The sequence below is a fragment of the Lytechinus pictus genome, chromosome 5 (assembly GCF_037042905.1).
Source record: "Lytechinus pictus isolate F3 Inbred chromosome 5, Lp3.0, whole genome shotgun sequence".
Classification (NCBI taxonomy): domain Eukaryota; kingdom Metazoa; phylum Echinodermata; class Echinoidea; order Temnopleuroida; family Toxopneustidae; genus Lytechinus; species Lytechinus pictus.
In genome coordinates this window covers 9,519,242-9,542,766 of record NC_087249.1, presented here as the reverse complement: position 1 = coordinate 9,542,766, position 23,525 = coordinate 9,519,242, and the positions used below count along the sequence as shown (strand labels likewise).

General features: G+C 36.5%; 1 protein-coding gene across 1 annotated transcript; it reads right to left on the bottom strand.

Moving 5' to 3' along the window:
- Nucleotides 1–1,326: 1,326 nt before the first annotated feature.
- On the bottom strand, nucleotides 1,327–23,431 carry LOC129262459 (integrator complex subunit 14-like). Its single transcript, XM_054900583.2, has 8 exons — nucleotides 23,174–23,431; nucleotides 15,808–15,915; nucleotides 13,263–13,770; nucleotides 11,307–11,463; nucleotides 7,743–7,876; nucleotides 7,399–7,517; nucleotides 6,342–6,407; nucleotides 1,327–6,055 (listed from the first exon to the last, which is right to left on the bottom strand). Exons 1-8 carry the CDS (start codon nucleotides 23,408–23,410, stop codon nucleotides 5,831–5,833), a joined length of 1,554 nt encoding a protein of 517 aa, XP_054756558.2. The 5' UTR covers nucleotides 23,411–23,431; the 3' UTR covers nucleotides 1,327–5,830.
- Nucleotides 23,432–23,525: the final 94 nt, after the last annotated feature.

Below are 23,525 nucleotides of genomic sequence, written 5' to 3'. Positions count from 1 at the left end.
GCATAGTTGGACGAAGTTTATCAAATAATTCGTGAATTTTCATAAGAAAAAAGATGGGATGAACAGATGTAAACCCAAAACCATGGTGCCTCCATCAACACCTATGGTGGACAGAGGCATTATAAATCTTTATTTGCTTTAAAAGTCTTAACTAGAACATCATTTCCTTTGGAAAATATGCCTTTAAGAGATGCCAACCAGTAGGATTTTTGCATGAGTAAAGGACAGTAGGAGTTGTATCAATGAAATAAGACGTTTCTGAATTCCGATGTGTGTTATGTGCGCTACAATAATAATAATCACTAGATTTTAATTCGTCATGCGGACGAATTAGGTGGTCTGTCATGATTTTTCATTCATTGTCGGCTAATGTTGTATAAAATGAATCCCGGGAATGAATCATTCAGATATGATTGATAATCTTGATCATAGACATCAAAGGAATAAATTTTGACCATTGCTAAATGTGATTATAAATGTAGTGATGACAATCGTGATGATTATAATGATGGTGGTGATAATGCAATATGTTAAATACGAAATAAAGTTAGGAGCACGTAAAATGCCGGCTTAAAAACTCTCCAAAAATCTCAGACGATTTTACCGAAATTGGCTTTCCAAAATTGCGCAATGAAAGGCGCCTTAATTTTCACAGCAGCTAATTTTTAATCGACAGTTTGATGTTTTTTATGCAAATTCTTGTTAAAAATTCTTTGTACTTTGAGCATTTTTTTTATTAATTTCACCCACTGACATTTCACAATGTCAGTGGGTATTAATTTCACAGAATACTTGAAAATTCATAGGTGATACTTTTTAAAAGCTAAAATATCTTAAATATTTTTGTTCAAATTTTCTGCTACATTTCAATAGATTTTAATGAGAAGTTTCATAATGCTATAATTTCACAGCATTCACCTCAAAACTCATGAGTGATGTATTTGATAAAAGAACCAGATTTTTTTGTAAATGTTTGCCAAATTTCTGAAAATTTTTAAACATTTCAAATAATATTTTCCGTCAAAAATTTTCAATATCCATTTATTAATTGTGTATGACTTTGACATTTACTTGAAAATTCTTTCTTGATGATTTTTACTGAAAAAAAGTCAGGTAAAAGATTCAAATACTGGCAATTTTCCCGCAAAATTTCGGGAACATGTGTAATTAACTAAATTGCACAATTTTTTCATTTCACAGAAGGTACCTGAAAATTTGTTATATGTTATATTAAGTAAAAATGAACAAACAGAAAAAAATCCAGGAATTTCCGCAAAATGTCCGGAATGAAAATTTTCAACCAAATAGCGTTTAAATATTGCAGCGTTTACTAAAAAATACATAAATGATGTTTTACAATGTTAAAATTGCCCCTTAAAAAGTTCCGGCAAAATTACAAAAATTGTCCTACATAAAAAAATGCAAGGCAAGTGGGCTTGAAATTTTCAGGAAGACTGTACAATTGGTTAATAAAACATTTCTCTAAAGAATTTCTCAAAAATTACGTCCAGAAAAAATTTGCAAAAATTTAAACACATCATAACACATTGATGCTGTGGTCAAAAGTCAAAATTATTCACACGTTATTTGTAGAGAATTGTCTTCACTATACGATATCAAAATTTGGAAGAAAACTGACCAGTAAAAACGAAGATACGGTCAAGTCATTGACGTTTGTTGCGGAAATATGTAATTTTCACTAATAACTTAAAATTGACGTAATTACAAAATCTCCAAATGAAATATTGAATATATAAAAGAGTGAGAAAAAATTTGGGGTCAACGGACTCCCTGAAGAGCTACAGTGAATTTTATATAGGCATATTTTAGCCCATTTACGCGCGCGTAATGCAAATTTGAATGGACGCGCATTCCCGTATTATTGGTCGTAAGAGGCTGAATGAGGTATCAAATTAATCAGAAGATAATGAACAATGGAAAGACATGAAAGAAATGATGACTCGAAGATGCATAACGATGGTAGGTGCAAGAACGCGCACGCATACCTGTGCGCGCGCAAATTCTTGACATGCTCAAAATGACCAGAAACGTACCCAAACTTGACCACGGTCGATTTGGGGAAATTTAAAATTTTGACGCGCGCGTACGTGCGCGTCGTGACCTTTGCATGACCTCTGATGATATGTCCTGATGACCTGTCACCTGAACTTGATATGATGCAAATATGGATGATTTTTGATGATTAGTTGCGATGATATGATCAATCATTTAATTTTACAAAATGGCGCCTAGATGACGTCATCATGATTTGATAACCTTGAAAAGTTTCCATTCCCATGTCCATAATGATGCCCATACATGACATGAAAATCAAGGAAATTGACATGCCCGATTTTGAGATAGAGGTGGACAAAGATTTGGCAATAAAAATAAAGAAAATTCTGACGAATATAATAGGTGATCTGTCATCTTAATGACAGACCACCTAAAAAGGACCAAAAAAAAAAAAAAAAAAAAAAAAGGGGGTCCAGCGAGGTTTGAACCACCGAACCCTGGTATACCAGTCAGGTGTGTTATCCAGTCGGCCACAGTGTGTTCGACAAGCACAGAGAGCAAAATAGGAAACATATTGTCAACTTGACATTGAATGTACATTCTTGCAATTCCAAATTGGCATGATGACAAAACTCTACAAATTCTAGTTTTGAGAATAGTACAAGCTTTAAAATGAAACAGTGGAGATATTGTCTAAAGGATACATTCTAAGCTAAAACATATTGAAAATTTGGCGAGAACAGACCAAGATTTACGGAATTAAAATCAATTTAAATGACTGTGGTGACATCATGAAACAGAAAACACTTGTTCTTAGTTCCGACGCCATTTTGATGACGTCACGATGTAATTAAGAGTCAAATGTGGCATGAAATCATATCTCCTATTCATACTCTATTCGAATATGAAAAGAAAAATTGGGGTCAACGGACTCCCTGAAGAGCTACAGTGAATTTTATATAGGCATATTTTAGCCCATTTACGCGCGCGTAATGCAAATTTGAATGGACGCGCATTCCCGTATTATTGGTCGTAAGAGGCTGAATGAGGTATCAAATTAATCAGAAGATAATGAACAATGGAAAGACATGAAAGAAATGATGACTCGAAGATGCATAACGATGGTAGGTGCAAGAACGCGCACGCATACCTGTGCGCGCGCAAATTCTTGACATGCTCAAAATGACCAGAAACGTACCCAAACTTGACCACGGTCGATTTGGGGAAATTTAAAATTTTGACGCGCGCGTACGTGCGCGTCGTGACCTTTGCATGACCTCTGATGATATGTCCTGATGACCTGTCACCTGAACTTGATATGATGCAAATATGGATGATTTTTGATGATTAGTTGCGATGATATGATCAATCATTTAATTTTACAAAATGGCGCCTAGATGACGTCATCATGATTTGATAACCTTGAAAAGTTTCCATTCCCATGTCCATAATGATGCCCATACATGACATGAAAATCAAGGAAATTGACATGCCCGATTTTGAGATAGAGGTGGACAAAGATTTGGCAATAAAAATAAAGAAAATTCTGACGAATATAATAGGTGATCTGTCATCTTAATGACAGACCACCTAAAAAGGACCAAAAAAAAAAAAAAAAAAAAAAAAGGGGGTCCAGCGAGGTTTGAACCACCGAACCCTGGTATACCAGTCAGGTGTGTTATCCAGTCGGCCACAGTGTGTTCGACAAGCACAGAGAGCAAAATAGGAAACATATTGTCAACTTGACATTGAATGTACATTCTTGCAATTCCAAATTGGCATGATGACAAAACTCTACAAATTCTAGTTTTGAGAATAGTACAAGCTTTAAAATGAAACAGTGGAGATATTGTCTAAAGGATACATTCTAAGCTAAAACATATTGAAAATTTGGCGAGAACAGACCAAGATTTACGGAATTAAAATCAATTTAAATGACTGTGGTGACATCATGAAACAGAAAACACTTGTTCTTAGTTCCGACGCCATTTTGATGACGTCACGATGTAATTAAGAGTCAAATGTGGCATGAAATCATATCTCCTATTCATACTCTATTCGAATATGAAAAGAAAAATTGGGGTCAACGGACTCCCTGAAGAGCTACAGTGAATTTTATATAGGCATATTTTAGCCCATTTACGCGCGCGTAATGCAAATTTGAATGGACGCGCATTCCCGTATTATTGGTCGTAAGAGGCTGAATGAGGTATCAAATTAATCAGAAGATAATGAACAATGGAAAGACATGAAAGAAATGATGACTCGAAGATGCATAACGATGGTAGGTGCAAGAACGCGCACGCATACCTGTGCGCGCGCAAATTCTTGACATGCTCAAAATGACCAGAAACGTACCCAAACTTGACCACGGTCGATTTGGGGAAATTTAAAATTTTGACGCGCGCGTACGTGCGCGTCGTGACCTTTGCATGACCTCTGATGATATGTCCTGATGACCTGTCACCTGAACTTGATATGATGCAAATATGGATGATTTTTGATGATTAGTTGCGATGATATGATCAATCATTTAATTTTACAAAATGGCGCCTAGATGACGTCATCATGATTTGATAACCTTGAAAAGTTTCCATTCCCATGTCCATAATGATGCCCATACATGACATGAAAATCAAGGAAATTGACATGCCCGATTTTGAGATAGAGGTGGACAAAGATTTGGCAATAAAAATAAAGAAAATTCTGACGAATATAATAGGTGATCTGTCATCTTAATGACAGACCACCTAATAAAGTCGCTTTTATATAGCGCTTAATACATGGGATACTGATGTATTATTACCCCGGTCATCGGATTCAATCAGTCATTCCGCACACAATGCGTGCACATCCTCCACTCCCTGGGGAGTATTCCAGTTAGTCGCCGGTGAGGTGCACACAGTACTGGACAAGCTACAATGACTTTCACATCCTTCCGGGTACCCATTTAGCACCTGGGTCGTGAGTGGCAAAGTGTGGATTAACGCCTTGACAAAGGACGTCAGACCGCTGTGGGATTCAAACACACGACCCTCTGTTTACAAGGCGAGAGTCAGAACTACTACACCATGACTCCTCCGCTGTATTATACATTGTAAAACACTGTGTTGATTGCATGTACGTGTGCTTTTTAAGTACAACACATTCTGTCGTTTTCATCAGCAGTCCATGTAACTGAAATTGTAAAAGTCATGTTTCCCAACAGCAAAATAGCAAAGGATGGACTAAGTCAACTCAATGGTAATAGCAAGAACACTTGGACAAGGAGCTAATACAGTTAACAAACATGTATGTATGTAAACTGCAAAGTTAGTGAATATATCAAACACTGGTGAGCTAGATTCCGTGCTTAAATTTTGCAGGTGACGTACTAGTGGCAAAAATAGGATTTTTTAGTTGAAGAAAGGATTTTCAGAGAAAATAGCATGATTTTTAGTCCAATGATGTCAGCAGCACTGGTCTTTGTTACGCCAGTTATTACCAACTGGTCTCGTAACATCAGCTTACTCTCCCTATGATATCTGTCATGACTCTCATGACCTCAAAAGACGGGTTCTCTTTTGTTTGATGAATAGCTGGTCAGACTTATCAGAACTCATTTATCAAGTGAAATCTGTCATCGCACAGGTTTCTTCCTGAGAAATTCATCTCAAGCAATGCAACAATGCAGTCTTGTTCCTGTGAGAATCATCGTCGGAGCCATAGAGCTGCATTAAAATGTGCTGCATGTATCCCAGCATGCATTTTGATCTACGATCGATCAAGCACATAGAGTCTTGTCATCCCATGGGCGACCCACAGCACTTTTTCATCACGTATTCCCGGTGAAATTTGTTGAGAGTGGTGCGATGGAGTAGTTGTAGTCCTTGTTGACCGAGTTCTTGACAAGCTTGGCGGCATGGGTGAGCTGTATGGCAGCGTCGGGGTGTGCGGTCGGAGGAAGGAGGGTGCACTCTCTCTCCAGGAGCTGAGAGATGCCTTCTAGGAAGTCCTGCATTCCGAAAGACAAGGTGGCACGTCGCAACCGATTCAGCTCCTGCGAAAATTAAAACAAAAAAAGACATCTAAATATTTCTTACAGACTTGTATACTTGCTCAAAAGGACAGAAACAAACATTGGCGGAATTTCTAAGATTTTCAAATAATGACCTCTGTGACCTTTTACCATATGATCTTACATCTCATCTGCTCATTGTCACTCCCACATACATAGATGAGCCAAGCTTGAAGCTGAACCCACAATCATTCACTTTTTGCCAGAACAAGATATTTTCATAGACAAACCAAGCATAAAGAGTGATAATAACGTGTGTATACTTTACCTTGTAGAAAACTTGAGTCTTGTCTGGTAGCTTGCGTGCATAACGTAAAATCTTCTGTACATCCGACTGAAGAAGGAAAACAAAATGATATGAAAAGTAATTGAGGTTTATAATTATAATTCTGTAATAAAATGCATGGCGAGTGTTCAAATGTATTCTTCCATTATTCATATCATTTAAAAAGTGTTCACATTATTAATTACGTTATCACTGATATGAATAACATATCCTTATTAATATCAAGTGACAGGATGGTGTTTTGAGCATGTTCTCTCTCTCTCTTTCTGCTAGTCTGTTTTAGTAAAACATTATTCTGAAATCTTTTACTAGTGTTATAATTAGATGAAAATGCAAATTATAAGGTTACTTATGATTGCGGTGTTAAGAATATTAACCTGGGCTTTACTAGACAACTGATACCGCTTTCAGTAACTCACTGGGCCAGACCAGGCTTGGGCTATTAAAGGTGTAGTATTTTGAATTTATGAATGGCGCGGGCTAAAATAGCCCGCGACATGCCCGGGCTATTTCGGTCCTGCTTTTATCAGCACCAGACCAGCACCATAATAAAAGCAGCGTGGATCTGCTACAGTTACTGAACACTTGTGGTGCGGACTATTTTAGTGCGGGCCTGGTGAGAACCAAAAACTCTTGAGTCAACTGGATAGGTCCAGTGTGGATCAGTCCACTGTGGACTGGTCGATTGAGGATCGATCAAGTGTGGATTAGTCAATGTGAGAATTGGGCCTGTGTGGATTGGTCGAATGTGGATTGGTCTAGTAAGGACTGGTCAAGTGTGGATTGGCCCAATGTGCATCGTTCTGGTATGGATGAATCCAATTTTGATCAGTCCAGTGGGTATTGTCCAGTGTGGATGGTCCAGTTTGGATTGGTCAAGTGAAGACTGGTCCGGTGTAGATTGGTTGAGTGCGGTTTGGTCAAGTGTGAATTGTCCCAATGTGTATCGGTCTGGTATGGATGATTCAAATTTGGATCAATCTAGTGTGCCTTGTCCAGATAGTGTGAATGATCCAGTGTGGATTGGGATCATATTTACCTGAAGGTTGCTATTCTTGATCCAGACCACAGGATTTTGTGCATAGCTGCGTTTAGAGTCGGGTATAACAGGAAACGGCGATTTGTTATCATCTTCACCATATGGATTCTGGTCAAACGCTATATTTTATTGAAGAAGAAAAAAAATATAAGTTAGATAATATAAGTATTTTACAAGCAACCATTGTACGAATGCAAGTTCTTCTGCCTCAGTAATGATAATATAATTCCGCTTGAATGACATGAATGTTAAAAAAAGTAGAGAAAGTAAAAATATTCAGATAATCAGAGCATAAACCTTTCGTCAAGGAATAACGATTTTAAAAGTTGTAGATTGATACCCACCTAAACATGGTCCTAACAGAGTGAACTTTCCCAGCCAAGGTACAGCTTTAGATCCAGGACTAAAGATAGACAGCATCATGTTAGATTTCTTCTTGCTATCGGCCCAGGAGTACAATATACCATACCAGTCATCACTGAAACAAAAAAGAAGGGTATCTGTTATAAGTGTTGGGTCATCATGGTTACTTTTGTAAACTGGGTGACGATGGTGTTGCTGGTGCAGCTGGACCTGGTGCGCTGATGAAAAATAACTGACAAATCTAATCTAGTTTATATGATGATTTTTCTCTATTCATATATAAATATCAAATTTTGAACCTTTCACAGAATAAAAGTATGGAAAGATGATGTGGACAGACTTTTCTTACTTGAAGTAGTCGAACTCTGTATGTTATCCAGTTCGGTGAAGGCCACAATATCTGTTGACACCTTTGCCCCCTGGAGGCGCTAAGCTATAGTTTGGCATGCTTAACAAATAGAGTGGATTGCACCAAACAGGACAATAAAGTTTTTCCACATTTGGAACAAGGAAACCCCTTTACATTGTGAGAGTCGACTGTCAAGGACATACTCTCACTTGTAACCACTTGACTATCAGTCAAACTTCACATGCCTTGCTCTGCCTTCATTTTGCCCATGACTAGTTTGTCTCCCTACTATTTTCCTCATTTTCACTTAACCTAATGACCAAAATGTCTAATATCCAGTTTGATTAACGCCATTTCGTCTCATGTACTTGGGCCAGGGTTGTAATAAAAAACGTTTTTTATAAAAAAAAACAAATAAAACGTTTTTTATTGTTTTAAAACGTTTTAAATCGTTTTAAAACGTTTTTTTCAACGAATGATGCAATTTTCTGTAAATCAATGAAACTATACACTACTGACACTAAATAGAGTATGATTTAAGCTCTTGATGTTTTAAATAAGAGATGACCAAGTATTTTGTTAATGAATTTCCAACAGAAGAGTTCATATTTCCCCCAAAATTACTAAATCATGGAAATTGAATGCCTACAAAAAAAGAACACTTAGTAAGTTGACACTTTATTCCTAATACATGTATACATGTAGTCCCAAGGTATATTGAGTCTTGTCAATCGGGGGGGGGGGGGGGGGGGGGGGAGGAGAAGAATTCACACAGTGGAAGAAATTGACGTACATGGGGTTTCAAAGCTTAATTTCATTACCGGTAAATCAATATGTTTTATTTCATTTGAATCACTTATACCAATTTTAGTGCATGAAATACAAACTCAATTCAAATGTATAAATGAAGCCCTTGAAGTACTTTTTCAATTCAGGAATTCTGATCAAATGCAAAAGGATTTTAAAATATCAGTAGGCCTATAGAATGTTTTTTTAACCCTAATGAGACTTTGGGGGCTGCTTCAGCCCTCCCTCGTAATTTTTCGCGATAAATCCACTGCGCAATTTTTTTTTATTGCGTCACTCACAGACTTTCCTTTTTTTAGTCTAACGCAACTTATGAGACCAAAATCGTGACCCCCTGGTATGCGATTCCGAAATCATGCAACATTTTGTAAGTTCATGCAGACTCAAAATTGCCCAAATCCAATGCAAATACTGTTTTTAGCCAAAATTCATAAATGTGTCATTATTTTTCCTTTTACCGATTAAAACAATTAATTTCACCTTGTTTATGGTAAAAATATATTCCCTATTTCCTATTTTTAGATTATGCCATGGGTAATACGCGTACCAATTTTCGTTGTGATCCCGCGATCGAAGGGCCCAGATCATAAGGGGGAGGGGGGCCTTCAGTCTTCTTATGAAATGAAATAGCCCAGTCTATTTAGGTTTACCGGTAATGTTTTTTTAACTTTTTTATTTTTCTTATGTATAGATTTTTAAAACTAATAGAAATTTTGGCAATAATTTTCCAATCATTAACAATAAGTACAAATAATGATACAGATACAAATTTTGGCAAGAACTCACATTGGGTTTATACATGAAATCACGTTTTTGAGCAATTCGGGATCTGATAATATGCACTTGTGGTGTATATCATAACTGCACACCAATGCATGCATCCCAAAAATAGTCTAGAACGATATGTCGTGGCCCTGTCATGTTTATGGATTTATCATAGAAAGTTTTAGGGGGCCATTAAGGTCCCCTGAAATTGTTAGGGTTAAGGTTTGCTAGCTGATTTTCTTACACTATTTAAAGTACTTTTCTTCATCTTTACAAAGCACAAAGTTTTACCGCTTTTGTGTGTACGGTGTACCTCAAGAGTATGATGTCAGGTTTACAGTCTATTTGCAAAATATTATTGTGCTTGTGCACCACTTCCATTTCATTCAAGTACTTCTTTAACATGTATTTGAGCTCATTTGAAAAAAGTGTTTCTTTCCCTGTCCAAAAAGTGAGCACAACACTCAGATGTTTGTTAAAATGATAATATTCTTAATGTGGATTGAATCATTGATGTGCAAAATTGAACAGGGAGAAAAGGAACAAGACAAAGCAATGGAGAAAGAAAGAAAGAAAGAAAGAAAGAGGAGAAAAGGAGTGGTGTTGAAAAAGAGTTTTAGTTGGAAGGAAATAATACACCTCTTAATAAAAAATGGTATTAAAAAAACAACATTCATCTAAAATCACATCCATGCAAATTTATAACACACAAGTCTATGCGGTGTTTTAAAACACGTTTTTTTTGTAAAAAAAACGGGTGTTTTAAAACGCGTTTTAAAACATGTTTTAAAACACACCGTTTAAAACGCGCCAACCCTGACTTGGGCTAATTTTTACATTGTCAAAAACACAAAATGGTAATTCAACAAAGTGATAACTATCTAAAGAGGTGATCAGAACTTCTTGAAATTCGAAAGGAACTTTTTCAACAAGTGAAACATGGACCAAAATGGTTAGCCAGAATGTTTGCAAACTGGAAATTAGACAAAGCGATAACTAGCCATAATGCTGATCCAAACTTCTTGAAATTAGACAGGAATGTAGACATCCCATATGGGACTTTGACCAAGTGATAACCAATACACCATGGCCCCATCTTACCAAGAGTTATGACTGATCTGATCAACCCCAACTATACGGAAATCCATCAACGGCATAATCTATTCTACAGGAAATATGCACAATGTCCTTTTGTAAACAAAGAGGAGCATATATATATTGAACAGTACAAAAATATCTAAAAAAAACATTTTGAACAAACATGCATTTTAGATGCTGACGTTACTGGGCCCCGTCTTACAAAGAGTTACGATTGATCCGATCAATCGCAACTATGGATGGCCAGCAACGTCAACATGTATTATGCATGTTTGTTCAAAATATTTTCTAGCTATGATGCATATTCATGCATTGTTTTCTTAAAAATTCACTGTGCTTCTCTTTGTTTACCAACGACATTGTGCAAATTTCCTGTAGAAAAATTTATGACAATGATGGATTTCCATAGTTACGATTGATTAGATCAATTGTAACTCTTTGTAAGACGGGCCCCTGTTTTTCCATAGTTGTGGTTGATGGGATCAATCGCACCTCTTGGTGAGACGGGGCCCAGCTATAGACTCACGTGATCTGGACTAGCGCTACCATGTTGTTAATCTTCAAGCTGCCGTGCAGAAGCACGCAGAAACTTGGTGTTTTTCCATCTTCCGTGGTCGTTGATGAGGTCGGATCGTCTTCGGCCTTCTCAGCATCCTTCCCATCAGGAGACGATTCAGACTTGTCTATAAAGCAGAGGAAGTATGCAAGACAATTGTCAAAATGTGTTAAAGATTATACAGCACTTGCCTCGACAAAGAAGCATTGTGAGCATGTAATTGAATTTTTTTTTAAATAGCCAAGATGAAATATGCATGGCTTTATATTTCAAGTCAATTTCAATTTATATATTTTTTTGTGCAAATGTGCTGACCTAGTCTGGGGAAGATGATAATTATTATTATGACGAGCTTGTCTTGTTGGATAAGTGTGAATAATAAATACAGCATTTAAAGTCCTCCATCATTCTAGTAAAACTATTCTGAGGTGCTGATGGATTAAAAATGTGTATGGAAATCAATGCTTTTCATATGAACCTTAAAACCAACAAAACAAGCATTTAATTTGTTACAAACAGCTATGTTATAATTTTTTCCTTTTTTTTTAGATTGTTCTTTGGTCCTGATGTTGCCATCATAAAATGATGAAAACTGGCCCATGACTGCCACATAATAAGCTATAATCAAATAATGTGGCATTAGTAAATAGATGGAATGGGCAGTCAGCCCAAACCAAATAAAGCCAGGGGCCGAAGCCACTTGCTCCTGGGACTCAAACAGGGTTTCCCCCTTCACAGCCCGTATGGATGCAAGCTAGGTTTGTCATCCCCAAAGAAGGCCTGGTCAGCTAGGAGCCAAGCTAGCAACCTTGACTTCTAACCTCCTCTCTTTTCTAACCAAGAATGAGAAGGTTTGACACAGATAATGGAAGAGTGATATTTGGATATCATTTCCAAAGATTGCCATGACTTTTCACTATCAATAGCTTCTTTCCTGGATATTGCACTTTATCCATTTCAATTAGCGTTTGAAACATTTTTAATGTTTCTAAATATTAAACAAAATTCTTAAAACAAATGCTACAGGAAATAAAATAACAAAAAAAGAAATACGTCATGAACACATGATTAATATATATGGCCAGAAAGGGTATTTTCTCCCAAATAATTTGACACCATATTTATGGAGTATATGTTTAGGCTTGGATAATCAGAAGAAAATTCTGATTCGCACCAAATTCAGGCATCACTGCAATTAATGAATCGTGATCTCAATGATGTCATAATCCTACAAGTGTTACAGTAAAATCCAATTAAAAACATCCTTTCAATAATTAAACATTAAATGAACACATATAAGTAACAATTCTACAACTCTCAAGTTAATTTCATTTAAAAGGGGATTGCGATGACAAATCCATCTAATGTAGGATTATGACATCATCGGCATCTGGAGTCATTCATTGCAGCCATGCCTTACCTGTACTTTGGCACAAATCAAATTTTACATCACAATAACTAAATACCTCTTGATTATCCAAGCGTATACATGTACCACATAAATATGGTATCACATTGTTTTGGAGAAGATGCTCTTTCTTACCATATATAATAATCACACATTCATGGCATATTTTGCAATAGGTAATTTGTGAAGTGTAAATTTTTCTCACTCACACTGTCTTACCTTCCAGATCTAAAATTCATAATGTCGCTGGACTTTTAAGACCTCGAATCTCAAAATTTAAAAATGTTGATGGCAGCTTTAATAGGAAAGGCTGTATTTTTAAAATATATCAGAATATATTAATGGTGGCAGCCTCATATTGTCTGAAACAGTCTTCTGATATCTGTGAAGAACTCTTTCAAGGCAAAAGAAGGTTGCTACCCATAATATATTTCTGAAATCTTGTTTATTCTGACCTTGTCATCAAAATATTTAAATTTTTAGTCAAGTGGTTTTATCAGCCCTGCCATGATAAGTACCTTTAATAGTGTACGGGATTACAAGGTGCCTAGAGATGGAAGCAGGACTCACTACATCTCCCATATCAAGAAACCCACACACGTGAAGATCAGGTCCGACCTCTCGCGTCACGACCTCCGTGTCCAGCTCCACCGTGGCCACCTTGGGATGCGGGAAGAGCTGCACGTCAGAGCGCAGGTTCCCGCAGTGAAGGGTCGTACGGAACACGCTGTGCTGCGACTCGGCGTACTTCATGAACATGTTCTGGACCGACTTCACCGTCAGGGCACCCTCTACCGGCGTGTGGACATGCCCGCTCTCGTTCGCATCGACGAGGCGCTGGTAGAGGCTCAGGGCGTTGTTCTGGGCGAGTTCCGAGTGGCTGCTGATGAGGAGGACGTGGAGCTCGCTCGGGAAGACAAACGGAAGAGGGTTCTTGGACGGGTCGGTCTGGTGGCTCATCTCTGATAGGATGTGCCGCAGAGATCCTGGTCCTATTCCCGGGTTGCCATCGGTAACCAATAATACCTAAGAAAATTACAGAGATACAGGATGCTTTCATAAGTTGGAAATAAACAAATACCGTATATGTATCAGACAGAAGAGAGTGGTATGCCCTTGTGTTCCCATTACTGACTTTAAAGAAATACATTCACATATGGTCAATGTTTCAATGATTCAAACCTAATATTTGGGACAGATTTGTCCCAAAAAAAATTCTTGATAGCTGAAAGATACCATAAAAATAATTTGTTTTTTCATCTTTCTCACAACAGAATTTTCTATTCCAGGCTGGATCCAATCAACATATTTTGATCTTTTTGGAAGACTGATTTTCCAAGACATTTAAGTCAAAGTAGATGCATCCATGAAATATTTGCTGGTCATAAATGTGATTTCTGCAGATTAAATGTAACCAGCCGATTGAACGTAAACAGAGGTCTCAATCATGATTCTACTACAGGCCTTCTTCCAATTCAAGGGCCCTTTCATAAAACTTGCAATAACAGTTCAAAGCTAATGAGATCCTTCAATCTGATTGGTTGATAGGACATTTGTTATAGAAATTGTGTTATAACAAGTCTTTCCGAAACTGTACCCTGAAACGTATCGCACACACTCTAAAGCTGACCTTTATTTCCTGGGTCAAACTAACAGACCTGCAATGCATGATAGGTGGGCTTAAAAAGAAAGGAAAACAGTGTGACTGAATGCTTACTCTTCAGAAATAACCATTTTGGGTTTACATTTGATTTGTGATTCCAGCCTAAGAATTTTACTAAATGCCACCCAAAGAATGTCATGTAAAAATTTGTCTAAATCTTTCTCATTTTAGTTTATTGAGGTGTCTCATGAGCGAAGGGCGGTGCCCAATCTTGAAAGATTTTGAGATGGATTTTAATCAGACTCTATAAATGGCATTTGATCTACAGCAAAGATACTACAAGGGGAAGATCGGACAGTACATAGACCGCGTAATGAAATGCTCGGGAAGAGCGCCCCACAGCGTTGAGTAAGTAACTACCTTTTTTTACCTTTGCGTTTTGCGAAATGGTTGTGTACAAAACATATGAGAGAAATGGTGAAGGGTTGAAGATGATTTTTACATTTAAACAATTTTTCATTCAATTTTTTTTCTTAAATTAAAGATTAATTAATATTTCAGAGGTTTTGGGATAATAAAAGGTGGAATTACTCCCATGCACCACACTTGAGCCCTCTCCAAAGTCCCCTCTCTCACAGCTGTGTGCCGATGTGCCATGGTTTACTTACTCAACACTGTTGGGCGCCCTTCCCCAGGAGCATTTTTCGGGAGTTTGGGAGCGTTTCAAAAAATCGCCGAAGTGTCCGATCTTTCCCTTGTAGTATCTTTGTCTACAGATAAAATTTATCTCAACTACACAAATATAGATCAATCGCAATTCGAGTTTGGTTTGAATCTTTTGCAACTCTTTGGAAGACAGGGCCCTAAACTTCTTTGTTTAATAGTACAACATTAGTAACGAGCTTTAACAACGACACACTGCCCTTAATGGAGTACTCTGGGCTGAAAACAATTATGAAATAATTCATCAAGCAAAATGCAGAAAATTTCATCAAAATCTGAAAACAAATATGCATGTCATCATGAATATTCATGAGGACAATATGTTATTTCATATTTTCATATATGTCTGTGTGTGATACATCTCCCTTATAATTAAATATGAAGCAGCATAGACTATCTGATGCATTAAATAAGTTTTCAATCCATTTTTTTAGTTATTGGATGACCAAATTTGAATACGGTAAACATAATTTCATATAATATAGTACATAAGAACAAGTGGGGATTTGACATCATTAATTTGCTCATTGAATGTTCATGAAGACATGCATAGAACTGTATCACCGAAATAATGCAAATCATTCAGATTTTATAACTTTGTTATTCCTTGTCCAATTTGATCAAAGTCTCTGTGTTTGTTTGTCTGATTTCCGAATATCTGTTCAAACCATATCACTTTGAGCATAGAGTACTCCTTTAAGTATAACAATTAAAATCAATCAATAATGATTCCTTACCTTGACCGGTGTATTGGAACCCCATTCTTCCATCACATAATTACTCATGTTGAGGAGTACATTGTCTAGCAGCGTCTTATCATACGTATCCATTGACTGGATGGCTATCTGAACGTGAGATAAAATTGATTTGAAAGAAAACCAAAACATTGAGTACACTACATATGTCAGGTGGTCCCAAAATATAGGCAGTGTTGTTTATTTGTTAGGTTTTAAATGCAATGTTATGTGCTACTTCTTTACAAATCAAAAGCTAAATGAATCTAATTTGCATTTCGTTGTCACTCTTTTTTACCTCCATGGTGGTATCAAATTTAAGGATCACCACTCATTATTCTAAAGTACTGGGGGGGGGTGTTTCACAAAGATTGAAGTCGCACTTTAAATGTCTATTTGCGTGCGGTATAGAAGGCATGATCTGACCTCATTGGTCAGATCATGTGACGGGGATGCGCACTACTGCATACTGATCGATAAGATTATGCGTTGCAAATCATGTAATCGTCGGCACGTAGTAAGTACGACTCAAAGTCAAACTGAAATCTTTGTAAAACACCCCCAGGAGTCTATTACAGGACCCCCACTGTTCTACTGACCTCTCTACAGGACAGATCCCTTTTTTTATTAATGGGTAGACAGACAGTCCTAAAATAATAATAATAAACACAGACAGCATATTATGCGCCATCTATCTAGTAAACTATTCCGAGGCGCAGAGGGATGGATTATGGGGGGAAAAAGTTTGCTTGTGTGGGTGAATGGTCAGAACAAATTACATTAACATATTTAACAAAAGTAAGAACAAAACAGAAAGGATTTTAAATGCTTTAAGCAATTCAATTGTTCGGATCCTCCGTGGAAGAGCATTCCAGAGAGATGGAGCTGAAGAGTCATAGGCCTTTTCTCCTAGCGTTAAATTTGTTCTCTGTACATTTAGCTGTACTGATTGTAGTACATGTACGTACATGTATGCAATCTGTGGCCGGTAACGCAAAGCTTTATAGCAATCATTGTAGGACATTTTTTTATATAAAATGCTTGATTGAATTGACTTCAATGTACAATTTTGGTTACAGAACCCATTATTCCATTTCATCTTTTTCTGGGGGGGGGGGGTTGGGGCTTGTCTACAACTACAGTTACAAAGCTGTCTGTAAAGTTAAAAATATGAATTACTGGGATATGGAGTTCAAAAGGAGAGGCCATGTCAATGCACTTGTAATAATACCCAGTTAGATTTGGAAAAATTAATTCTTACAAGTAGGCCTACATGTACATGTGGTATTCAAAAAGGGTTTGAATAAGAATGTGATACCATCACATTTTGAATACCTTCAATGTGACCATCATTAATGTACACGTATTGATTTTAGTCATGTCATCTCTCTAATTTCTTCTATTTTGTTCACACACCATCAGCGCTCACCATCATCAAAAAACAAAATGGATCATTACGTATTTTCAAAGAGCGATGATCATACATTTCCATATACGTTGTACGGCTATCAAGATTACAGATTGAAAACTTGCAACCCCCCTCCCCCTCCCTGAATGTAACACATAAGCTAGCCAAGGCTATTCCTGACATATATCTCATCAAAACAATCTCCCAAGAAAGCGATTGCGAAAAGATTGAATCCTAATAATAAACAATCTACATATTCATAAACCCCAGCGAAACTATTTTCAGGCCTTATCTGCCCCCTTGGGACCCAAATGCTGACGTCAAACAACAAATCTAATTTCAGGCCAGGCCAGGTACACCCTATCAATTAGATTTGATAGGAATTGGGAATTAGGTGAGCATACATCAAGCCTTATTATTAAGCAGTCATCAGTTGAATATAACCTTCATGCCTCCTGGGGTAAACCCGTTGAAAATTGAAATAACTTTCCAAGCCAGGATTTAATTTCAGGGCTAAACAAATCAAACAATATTCTTCAGATTAGCAATAATTTATTTTACCAAATTACAAATAAAGAGGATAAAATATATAATCTCCGAAAAGTGTTTGAAAATGGCCAAGTGGCCAGGGGCCCGTAACACAAAGCTTAGCAATGGTCGTAGAACATTTTTCTGATTGATTCCATTGACTACACTCGTGAAAATCAAGCGTACGATTAATTGCTAACCTTTGTGTTACGGGACCCTGATCTGATTTTCTTTCTATTCTTTTTAGTTAAATTTTTAACTTTAAAAAGTTTTTTTTCCGCATTTAACTTTAATAGACAGAAACATGAAATCGACAGTTTGTTAAAGAAGTATACTAAGTTGTGCTTCGTCTACCTATATCATTAGTTATTAATTTGAATTTCTAATAATGGATAAGTTTCCTAATTGCAATTTTGATTTCAAATCAGTGAATATGAATTAATATTTTGGCAACAAGAGCATTACGTTAAACCACATTTAAATCATGGTGTGAATCAGAGAAATTTGTCTTGATGTTCAACCCAAGTCTTGCTAATCTGTGTCAAAAGGTGCGAGAATCATTTTGCTCTATATTTGGTAGGGGGTCCTAAAGCTACGCACCACTCCATTGTGCATGCAATTCAAATGGCAAAATAAATGCGCACTCAAGCTCTGTGTGTGAAGCTGTGACTGCAGAGTGACGAACGATCCCTATTCAACTTTTCTACAGAGGCTGCAATAAATCCTTGAATGCAGAGAAAACCAGCAAATGTTTGGAATTCTGGAGTTATATTCACTTTAGTTTCATATTTTCCTATACTAATACGAACATATTTTAGAAATTGAGGCACAGAAAATACTAGTTATTTGCATGGTAAATCGAGTGCATAGCTTTAGGACCCCTTCTACATCGGGCGGCGAAATCAAGAGGCATTCGGAAAACACGGCGGGATTTTCGTATTAGTGAGTTTTGTAATATTTTCTTGATGGTTAAGGATCTTCAGAATATTTATTACAATCTACAAATTAGTGAAAAATAATTTGTTCAAAAATTAAAATTGGCATAGTTTTTATCGTTTGAAAACAAAGTGCGTAGCTTTAGGTCCCCCCATCATAAAAGAAGAACTCATTATTGGCGAAGCAATGAATGAAACCTGTGGGCCTACATCATAGGCATTGTTCTCAAAGATCATAGATGACAATAATAATACTGTACTTGAATGAACTTCTATTGACCAATAATTACAAGACATTGGTAAGAGTCTTTTTCATTGATTTCTCCTCCATGGTCTTGATATTGATTTATTTCAATGACAAAGTTACAACCTATTCAAGCAGAAAAGGGCAACATCCTTGGGAGTCCCTCAATGCACATGAATATTTGCATGCCCATGCATCATTCTTCATTATTAAAAGCGATTAATGAAGTTTCTCAGTCACAAGGTAATGTTCTCTTGCCTGTTAAAGTTAAAGGAAACTGATAAGGAATATTACGCTTATCAGTACAGAGTAATACATTATTAAAATCAATGAATTTTAATTTGGAGGACACCATAGAAGAGGTGGAATCATTAACATTTATGGATCCAACAGGCTGGAAAACCTGGAAAGCAGACAATAAGGTAAGGTAATGAAACATTCCATCCCATAAAAAGCAAAGGGGTGATACACACCAATTGCAGGAATGAAGCCACCATAACACCAGCTTCAGGCCACATCCAGAGGTGGACACATTACGAGCTGGCATCTGTTCGGCTTTTGAAAAAAGGGAATTACACATGTAAGTCGGGACGCCTCCGATGCAAGCCTCAGTCCACTTTTGACGTACAGTATTGGTGTGTTCAATGTCAATTTTTAATTCAAACAGCAAAATGAATCATGATTGAAAACTTGTTACAAAACTCAGAACACAAACACGATCAGCGGTGCACTGTTCAGTGTCGAAAACATAAAGCTGATTAGTTGTTGATCGTCTTCAAATTTCCCGCTTTTATTAGCGCAGCTTTAGTGCGCAGTTTGACCCTTCACAAGAAAGGTCAATTCTGGCATCTGCTTGTCTAGGCTTCCACTGCAAGAGCAAATCTAAAATCTATGTTTAAAAACTCAATCGTGTTCAACATCGCAATGGCGATCCCGAGAGTCATAAAATCTGAGCTGATCTCGTTTACAAACACATCTTTTTCGACTTATAAATTTTCTCTGAATCTTGATTTGAAAGACGTTTATTTCAACGACCCCGATTGGAGTTGAGTTCAAGATATTCAACACACCCTTTGATTCTCATTATATCGCATTTTGTAATCACATTTGTAATCATGATTCATATGTTGCCATTTCAATTTGGAAACCGACATTGAACACACCCTATGTGTATCACCAGCAAATGTTCACCGCAGACCTGAAATTGGTCTCAATAACCAGTATAAATATTTGAAAACTTGAACCCTCAATCTCCAATGATAATGGAACCAGAATATTGACATTCAGACAGTGGGATTTGGACATGAATGGCTTCAGGATATTGGTTGCATAGATCAATGCCTTTCAAGCTATTGAGTTCAGTACCGTGATCATTATTGACACTGTCTTTCAGCAGATATGAAAAGGACTTCCAAAGGACTGGTATCAGCTATCAGCAGCAGCTATGTTTACTTTTATTTTAATTGGAATGATACCTCATGCACCCAGAGGAGAATACATGTAGCCATCAGACCAAGGAGTTTGGACTTGAATCGGTACATCGAAGTAGAAAGTCCCTTTTACCCCAAATATCTAAAACAATTTTAACAATATGTTTATTATCTAATGAGAAACTAGTTCTCTTGATACCTCGACGTGGCCAGTTTCGCGGACATCCTTCCTCTATACTTAATTTTGCTTTAGATAAGACCTGGGGGCTGTTTCATAAAGCTGTTTGTAAGTTAAGAGCCACTTTATGAACGACTGGTGAACCTTTATTACGCGCTTAACCATCGCCAATGAATATACCATTTACCACAAGGATCACCAGTCGTTCTTAAAGTCACTCTTAACATAACGAACAGCTTTATGAAACGCCCACCTGTACAAATAACTTTTCAAGAAATTTGTCAAATGATTTTTAATACAAAAATCACATTGAAAGAAAAAATATGTCCATTTGAATTGAAGTACAAACAATTTTTTAAAAGATTCAAATTTCAAGTTTAGTCAATTTTCAACAATAGATCATAAGGTGAAAAGTACATACCGATATATAGGCCTACATGGATAAATAATATCTTTAAAATAATGAGTCATATGAAGTGAGGACCATATGACTGTAATAATAATACAGAAAAGGAAGCAAACCTTGAAATAGGCCAACCCACTGAGAAAAGAAAATAAAGATTAAAACATACAGTAACACAACAGAATATGACAGGCATGCCAAATTTAAAAAGTTTATTTAAAGGACAAGTCCACCCCAACAAAAAACTGATTTGAATAGAAAGAGAAAAATCAAACAAGCATAACACTGAAAATTTTATCAAAATCGGATGTAAAATAAGAAAGTTATAACATATTAAAGCTTCTCAACAGTTACATATATATATGCACATCCTTTTTAAATGAGGGGACTGATGACATAAGCCACTTATTATTTCTTTTGTATTTTATTTTATTAAATATGAAATATTTAGATTTTCTTGTCATTGTCATGTGAAATGAAGTTTCATTGAATTCCATGTTGAATTCCATTATTTTCATATTTTTTTGTTCAGGCAAGGGCGTCCTAATCGTCAAATTTGTAAAAATTGAAATATTGTATAATTCAAACAATAAAAAACAAAAGAAATAGTGAGTGACATCATCGACTCTCTCATTTGCATATATCACTGAGTTGAGCATAGAACTGTTTTGTGAAAAATAAGCGAAACTTTAAAATGCGATAACTTTATTATTTTACATCCGATTTTGATGAAGTTTTCAGCATTATTCATGTTTGATTTTTGTCTATTTATTTAAAGGACAAGTCCACCCCAAGAAAAGTTTATTTGAATAAAAAGAGAAAAATCCAACAAGCATAATGCTGAAAATTCCATCAAAATCGGATATAAAATAAGAAAGTTATGACATTTTAAAGTTTCGCTTAATTTCACAAAACAGTTGTATTCACATCCAGGTGGGTATGCAAATGAGGAGACTAATGACGTCATCCACTCACTATTTCTTTTGTATTTTATTTCATGAAATATGAAGTATTCTAATTTTCCCCTCATTATCAAGTGAAACAGCAATTAATTCCTCCCTGAATCTGTGGAATTAGCATTGTTTACTACTATATGGTACAGTCAAGTTGGTCCTTATTGTCAAATCTGTAAAAGAAATATTGTATAATTCAAACAATAAAAAACAAAAGAAATAGTGAGTGAGAGACATCATCATCTGTCTCATTTGCATGTCACTGAGTTATGCATATCACTATTTTGTGAAAAATAACCGAACTTTCAAATGTCATAACTTTCTTATTTTACATCAGATTTTAATGAAATTTTCAGCATTAAGCTAGTTTGGTTTTTCTCTATTTATTCAAATCAACATTTTTCTTGGGTGGACTTGACCTTTAAATCAATTTTTTTCTGGGGAGTACTTGACCATTAAAAAAGGATGTACAAAAGAGCCACCTTTTCTGCAATATCTTCTTTCAGATGTGAGCAGTGGTGTTGCATTTTATTTGTACATGTAGTATATGTATGTTTTTGTATGTTGCTCGTGTCACTTTCTGTCCATTGATCTTATGTCTATCTGTCTCTGTCTCTGTCTCTCCACTCCCCCTTCCTTCCTCTACATGTATCTGTCTTTTTCTATTGTAAAAAAAATATTTATATTACATTTATATTGGATGGCTTAGAATGCAAAACCAGATATATCCCAGGAGTTAGGGGTAACATGGCACAAAACTAAGATGAGTGCGGTATTGGCCCCAGCCAGTGGAATATTTCTGATTTTCCGGTATTCCATGAAATAAAGCCATCCAATATAATTATTATCTACCCAACTCCCCCCCCCCCCCCCCTAGAAAAAAGGGGAAAAATTGATTGAGCAGTGAAATCAATAGAATTTACCACAATCAATTAATAAGATCAATAATCAGAGATATGCAACTTATATATAGCTGATGACTTTATGATCACCCTGCTCTATGCTGCACATTGCACTGTTGTACGCGTACTATTTTTCAAGCATTCGCGCATGCACATTTATTTAGACTGTTAAGTACGGTCTCGCATTGGGACATTTGTCGGATTTTGGTCCTTTATTCAATATGCTCTCGTATTGAACAGGCAACTGAAACAGACCAAAATATGTGGTTTTGATGCATCGCTAAAGCACTCTAAATGTCACTGCATATTTCAAATATTTGGTCCATCTACGAAGGCATACATGTATGTTTTCATATCTAATATGATATCAAAACTTGAAGAGACTTACTTTCAGTTCACTATGATCTCTTGTAAAAGGCATCAGAACCTCATATAACGATGAATAAGCAACAAGGGCACAGAATTCCATGCGATCGTTGGCCGAGATGTAGTCCAACATAGAACAAAGACACGTCTGCGCGACGGACCGCCTTGTTTCGGTGTTCGCTGGATCAAGGGGCACGGAAGAGGATGCGAGGGGTCGCATCATGGATAGCGACGCATCTAGGATTATTAACGTTGGCATGGTTTGACTTCAGCTAGTTCTGTATTTATATAAAGAAAGAAATGTTTCGTAAAGAATTCATGATTTTAATTTCATTTAATCATCTGACAAACAAAATTGCAATTAATGGTGGTCA